Consider the following 7,735-nt stretch of genomic DNA (forward strand, 5'->3'; position numbering starts at 1 on the left):
AGCGAGCACACCCCCTACTTAATATTTTATTTTCAATTTCCAAAACAAGAACAATACGGGTCTCACATTTACGGTCCATGTCATGTTGCAGTAGCAAGTAATATGTTTGTGGACGAGGTTCTCTGAGAGGTTCTTTGTGCACTACTGGTGCTGAAAATGGCTCACATATTGCCAGCATTACCGAGTTGCCTCAAAGGTACATTCAGTACAAGACGTCTCAGGACATAATTGCACGATACCTCTTTTTATAAGGTTAAAGACTAAACAGCACAGAGCTAAAACAGGTTCCATTTCAGACACACTTATGCTCATGTAGAGCTGTGTTTGATTTACTTTGAGCATAACAAAGTGAGAGCTTTTCTGCGAGACAGATGTGTGTGGGAGTGGATATGTGAGTTTCAGTACGCTCACACTCACCTGGCCTCTCTAATTCTCTGCTGTGTGATGAATGCTTGCAGGAGAACGAGGCGTCAGGATATCAGGAATGGAGACCCTCTGACTCAGTGTTCAGATCTGCAACACCACGGTAAATACCAGCAAATATCAGATCGTGTTTATAATGTGTCCAACAACACACTGTTACTGTAGGTTAACAATCACAAATCTAGAACTTTATTCTAGGTCTCTACTTGATAACTAGATTTATATACAGTACCGTTTAAAATTTGGGATTAGTAAGATGTAATATTATTAACTATTATTTACAAACAGTGCATTAAAAGGGACAGTAAATGCATTTATACTGTTACAAAAGGTATCTTTTTCGAACAAATGCTGTTTTCTTGAAATTTATATATATATATATATATATATATATATATATATAGAGAGAGAGAGAGAGAGAGAGAGAGAGAGAGAGAGAGAGAGAGAGAGAGAGAGAGAGAGAGAGATTGTATGTCTGTCTGTCTATCTATCTATCTATCTATCTATCTATATATCTATCTATAGTACATACAAACAGTACATATCACGGTTTTCACAAATATAGTTTTCAACATTTATAACAATAATAAGAATTTTTTTCTTGAACAGCAATTCGTATTAGCATATAATAATGATTTCTGAAGGATCATGTGACACTGAAGACTGGAGTAATGATGCTGAAAATTCAGCTTTGCCATCAGGAATAAATTAAATTTTAAATATATTCAAATTAGAAAAACTTTTTTTATTATTTTAATAATATTTACCAATATTAAATGAACTCTTCTTTTTTAAAAAGGTTATGTTATATTTCACATTATAAAGCGGTTAGTTCCAGTCCTTGATTCTGATTGGTCAATAGGTGTGTTTTATTCATGATAAAACACAGCTATGACAGCTTCACCCAACAGTTCTATCTATCACTACACAACACCCCTAGCAACCACTCTTAGCAACGTGAACATATGTTTGTTCTCATTGAAATTGTTCATTGAAGCTTATATATAGAGTATTGTGAGAGATCAAGTAAGTGAGTGTACCTGCATTTACAGTAAATATAGCACTTTCCTTCAGGTCAGTTCTATCTTCGTAATAAAAAATCAGTTTGAATTTCTGCTATGATATATTGTCTTTTTAACAGTTAAGGGGTTTTCCCATGCCCTAGTCATTTGAGTATTTCTTCTCTGTGTTCACAAGTGTCAGTCCTTTCAATATAAAAGCAAAGCCCGTCTACGGAAAGCCTGTTCACTCCAACGCCCTATTAAGTCCTATTGGTTGTAGTTCCATTCAGAGTTCCACTGGGGGCGCTCGCCATGAGTGCAAAATGAATGGGAGTCTATGGGGCTAGACGGCTAAATTTGTCTCTTTCACCCGATAGCCGTTGAGAAATCTCAGATTTGATTGTAGGTTTTGCAAGTTCAACATGGGTTATAGGTCGAAAGTTGAATGAACGAGTACTTATGTTCTTTCGATTTCTTACAGGTTGAGTTGTTGTTGCCCATAACACGCTAGCATTCGCTAATGAACGCTGATTGGTCAGTGAAGGACTGATTACGACCAGAGATACCGCTTGATGGCGTCGTGGCATCCGAAGCAGGACCAGAAACAAACAAAACAAAAACTCATCTAGCACGTGTATTCACCTGTGTCAGCTGTGTTGTCGATGCCTCGAGAGAAAAGAAAGTGCAGAGCGAGAAAGCACCAAAGTGACTGAAGGATTGCCGTGAAGCAGTATCTCTGGTCGTACGATGTGTATGACGTCATTGACTTTTTAAAGCAAATAAGTGACTCTAAAAATCTAACACCAAGCAATGTGTAATTTCTTTGCATCTCCTTTCGAAAACAACATTCAAATTACTAGACAAAAAATTATATCCTGAGAAAAGTGGATTTTGAGGGGTATAGCGCCATAGACCTCCATTCATTCTGCACTCGTCCTGTGAGCGCCCTCATATGGAACAAGAGTGGAACTGCAACTGGAAGTTTGAGTGGCACTTCTCCCCTCATTAGACTTTCTCTGATAAAAGTCTTCTCTACTGACAGACTCACTCATAAAGACAGTCTTTGCCGCCATCTAATGGTGAAATAATGTAACTTATGTTGCTGTTCACTGTCAGGGACTATTTATTTCCAGCGGAAGGAAGGCTTTTAGTGATTTTACTTCATAGCATACAGTACAGCCTCTCGTACCTTATTGCTTACATATTATTGTTTTTACAGTACTTTATAACAAGCCTTGGTGAGCATAAGAGTCTTCTTTCAAATACATAAAAAAATCGCATAGACCCCAAACTCTTGTGTAGGCTACTAGCTAGTCATTTAGCAAATGATTTAATACAAAGTGCCAAAACACCTATAACAGGGACAGTTCACTTGCTCAAGGTCACAATGTTGATGGCTCATGTCTCACTTCGTATGGGGCTCAAACCAACAACCTTCTGTTTGCCAGTCATGCCTGACATTTCCCCAACATCATTTGTTGGTTTTGGAATAGCATTTATATCAAACAATAGCCCTAATTATATAGAAAATTATATCCTAAAAAAAGAAAATCTGATTGGTTGATAGGTATTGTTGGTCCAGGACAAACAAGGATGTTGATCCAAAAACATAGCCTTAATACTTAACTTTATGTTAAGCATGATAACATGCGAGCTAGAAGGCAGTCAGGGCACATTAACAGAGCGTCATACTTTTAAAATAAAACTCAGGATGTGCGGGGGTAACGAAAATTTAGAAAAAGGCAGAGGAGATAATTGTAACTGTGCATAACAGTGTTTTAATAAAAGCCCAGCATATGTGCCGTGCATTCCAGGTTTGTGTTTAATTAAAGCTTTTGAAATGAAACGAGGCCTAAAAAGTCAATACCACTACGTTAATGACACATGTCTAACTGCTGAGAAACGTTTCACAGCTGTTGCAAAAATACAGGCTTTAGAACATGCACTTATGCACATCCACGTAGATATACGCTATAGTGTTCAAAAGTTTGGGGTCTGCATGATTTCTGAATGTTTGTAATGTAAACCTTTTGTAAACCTTAATGTAAATATTTTTACTGTCACTTTTTAACAACGCACTCTTGTTGAATAAAGGTATTAATTTCTTTTTAAAATAAAATAAAATAAAATAAAATCTTACAGAGCCCAAACTTTTGAATGGTAGACCACACACAGATTTCCTGTGTCGGAGTTCTGGTCTAACACACCTCATTACAGTGACACCACTAACCCACAGCACTGCACTCTGACATTTCATAGTCCAAACTTAAAATAATGGTAGAAGAAAATTAAAGGCAGAGGAATAGATGCCACTTAACACAACAAGTGATCTCTCTCTCTCTCTCTCTCTCTCTCTCTCTCTCGCTCGGACACACACTGAGAGATATAACGCTGTGACACAGACATGCTGGGTGTGATTTTGTAGTGTGATATAGCATATGGTCTGAACTATCAGTTTGTATTGTCACTGCAGGATGTCCTGTCTGTCCTGTCTCAGAATCAAGATTTCTCACTTCTTTCTGTGTTGTTTCCTCATCTATCTGAGCAGATGAGGCAGATGGCGAGAGAGATTTGCTGGATAGGGTGGTATATGGGGTTGAGAACAGTAGCTCTTTTCTGGAGTGCAGTCCTAAATCCCAGCGAGCCCTTATGTACTGGCAGTTTCAGAGACACGGAGAGGACCGCAAACAAGAGGTATGTTCTGTTGTGTAAACGGTTGAGTCCACAAGTAAAAGCCAAAGTATGAGACCACAAGGAAAAACGCTTATATTTTCTATTATATATTTTCAGCATAACAATCTAAGTAAAAAATTGAACTTTTACTCTTTTACTTAAATGAGAGCAGCACAAGCCCGATGGTCATGATCTCCAGCATGATTTGATAATGATAAAAATAGCATCATGTGCTTTACTGGGAGCAAGAACATCTGACCTTGTGGAAGAGTTCACATGATTAATGTTACAGATGTGCTGGTTTGATTCATGGTTGGTTATTTAAATGACTAAAAATTTATTTATTTATTTATTTACCAACCAAAATATTTGACCAATATTATACCAAACATATATATTACCAACAAAAACATATGACCAATGTCATATGACAAATTTGTATGTCTGAACAAAACAATCACACTAAATCTAACATTTTCAATTTCCAACGTCCAGACATAAATTTGAGTTTTGCAATGTTAAATAACAGGTCATAATTCATGCAAGCTTTAATCAGTCTTACTCAAAATTCCCCAGAATTGTGGAAAAAGTATAAAAAGTATTATATATACATATATAAAATATTTGTTTATACTTTTATAATATAAATAAACATAAAAGTGTAAAAATAATTTTATATATATATCATCTCTGTGTATATATATATATACAGTACATATATAAAATACTTTTTATTCTTTTTTATTCTTTTAACTTTTATCATTTTATTTTTAACTCATAAAAACAATCATATTAGACTAAATTTTTTTATCACTTTGGTTTATGGGGTGAATGCAGCCAAAAATGCTGAAACTGTTGTTGTCAATAATGTTTACAGTACTCAGCATGTGATTTGATCCATATGTCTGTGTGTGTGTTTTAAAAAAAATTTTTTTTAGATAAAGTCCGATGACCGGGTGTTGGGCACAGAACAGGGTCTGTTGATCCGAACCCTCCATCAGAAGGATTCGGGTGTGTATTACTGCCACGCCGTCGAGCACGGCTTCATCCAGACCCTCCTCCGCCTCACCCTCAACGTCATTCCCTCAGAACACCTGGACGATCTCCTGCACCGAGACACGCCGGACAGCAACGATCCGGCCAAGGGCAAGATGTGGTACCGCGACTTCCTCTCCCTCATCAACCCGCCGAGCCCGAACAGCGTCGACCAGCTCTGCGAACAGGTTTGGAAGAGAGAACGGAAACAGCGCAGGCAGAAAGCTAATCTGATGCACGGCAGCCAATCACACTCGAGCCAGCTCCTCCACTCCAGCCAATCACACGCCAGCAAATGGAAGCTGCTACAGGAAAACAAGAAAGGACGCAACCGCAGGACCCACGAGATGCAGCGGGTACCCCGCAGTGTGTGACCTGGACGCCAAATAAAAAGGATGCGGAAATCCAACAGACTTCTACTGTTCCACAGACATAACGCTGAGACTGAAGACAGGAAGGGCGGAATTCCACTTCCTGTATTGTGTGTGCGAGACAGATTTACTTGTGAACCAGAGCACATCTTCATTCACGCCTACAGTACGTATTGAGACTCAAACCCTGAGAGGATGTAATGTGATGCTAACAGATACTGAACTACCTGTAAATATTGCAAAAATATACTGTGAGACAGGTTTCAGTCTGTATAAAAAACCTGTTTCATTTTATGAGGGACAAAACATGGATGCTGAAAGACCCCTGTTTAACCTCCATTTAGCTGAAGCACAATCCCAGTGCATTCTGGGTAATGAACTTGTCAGTAATATTATGTGTATAGAGTGTGTTGACCTTAACATATACTGTATATCTTTGTATCAGAAATGTAGGCCCTTCTGTTTATGTACATGTACATATCCATTAATTAAGGTATTGCTTCGTTATGGTTTATTCTTCTTTTCCCCCCTTTTTCTATCTTCCTCCGCGCATTTTCTATTTTCATCTGCTGCAAAAGCAATGCCTCAGCAAATCCATTAATGGGGCGGTGTTGTTCCTCTGAATAAGCTCTTCCTGACAAGAAAAACAACAAAAATCTTTTCTGCTATTTTTTTAGATTAATATTTAATTTTGTACTGTGCCAGAGTATATCTAAAATATTACATAATAGTTTTATTTTATTATTTGTTGTCCTCGTTGTAAACCACTGCATTGTGAGGGTATACAAACCCTCTTCACTAACCTTTTCTCCTTAGTAATTTGTTGACTTGATTTCATCTACGTTCACATTCACGTTTATATAAAACCATTGTGGTCGAGTATGTGAAATATGGTGGCATTTATTAAGGAGTACTGCCATTATGACCATTTTTGTCATGTTTGTCGCACATATTTTGGGACTATTGGTTTTCACTACATTTAGAAAAGACAAACACAAATAATTTACGAAAGACCAATCCACACTACCGCTATGGAGAGTATGTAGGATGTGTTTTCAGCTGAAGAATAATTATTTTGATTGCATAACTGTATTATTATTGTTTTATTGATGGCCTTTGTAACCTCTAAAGAAATATAGGTTTAGATTTAAAATTTTAAAATCCATTCTTTTTATGTGACACTCAAGCCCATATTTGAAGTCAACATGGTCACTATGTCCGCGACACATTTTGCTACTATAATGTGACATTTCTGAATGAAACGGCATATTTTTTTATGAATTTTATTCCCAGGGAATTAATTGAATAATGAAAAGTAGGTGTTCCCTACTATATATAATATATATATACTGTAGTCCATAAAATATTCCAAGAAAAAATAAAACATTTGTTTTTGTAAACTCTCATCAAAACTTGACATTTATTCATGTGACAAAAGCATAAGACTGGACCAATGTATGGCATCATTTTTTCAATCCGCCTCACTTTAGGATTGAAATAAACATTTTGTAATGTTGTTCAAATAAGTCTCTAAAAAATTATATTTTAATTTAAGTATGAATTGCATATTGTGTATGTATCTATGCATGTATATGTATATTATTAAAACATTATTTATTAGACTTTATTTTAGACATATCTAAAATATATATATATATATATATATATATATATATATATATATATATATATATATATATATATATATATATATATATATACATATATATATATATAGAGTTCAGATGAAAAAGCCTCTAAGTGCCATCTGAAATTTTCTTCTAGAATAGTCATTTTTATCAAGCTTGTATATTTAAGTTCAATAATTTCACTTAAATGGCAATGCAAATTACCTATTAATTGTCATTTAAGTGAAATTACTCAACTTAAATATACAAGCTATCATTCTAGAAGAAAATTTCAGATGGCACTTAGAGGCTTCTGCATCTGAACTCTTCATGTGTGTGTGTGTGTGTGTGTGTGTGTGTGTGTGTGTGTGTGTGTGTGTGTGTGTGTGTGTGTGTGTGTGTGCATGCCTTAGAGATGCATTTTGATGAGAGATAACAAAAACAAATTTTATTTTATTTGGAACAATTTATGGACTGATTAAGATTAAGTAAATCGGAAGTAAATAGTTGATTTTGATTTTATGTTGACTTTAAATATGAAAGGGCAAGGGAGGACAAATGTACAACTGTTATATAATAGACTGCGTCTGTCCCTCAGCTGAGG

The 7,735-nt window shown here is 36.0% G+C and overlaps 1 protein-coding gene across 1 annotated transcript in view; it reads left to right on the forward strand.

Moving 5' to 3' along the window:
* The window catches only part of sema3ab (sema domain, immunoglobulin domain (Ig), short basic domain, secreted, (semaphorin) 3Ab), a 40,936-nt gene extending 34,268 nt beyond the window's left edge, over positions 1–6,668 (forward strand). The window contains exons 15-17 of the mRNA XM_082181798.1: positions 459–526; positions 3,973–4,118; positions 5,036–6,668. Coding sequence (XP_082037924.1) covers positions 459–526; positions 3,973–4,118; positions 5,036–5,506 — 685 coding nt within the window. The 3' untranslated portion in view covers positions 5,507–6,668. The remainder of the gene's footprint in view (positions 1–458; positions 527–3,972; positions 4,119–5,035) is intronic.
* The last annotated feature ends 1,067 nt before the right edge of the window (positions 6,669–7,735 follow it).

This window comes from Leuciscus leuciscus (assembly GCF_965113295.1).
Source record: "Leuciscus leuciscus genome assembly, chromosome: 10".
NCBI classification, from domain to species: Eukaryota; Metazoa; Chordata; class Actinopteri; order Cypriniformes; family Leuciscidae; genus Leuciscus; species Leuciscus leuciscus.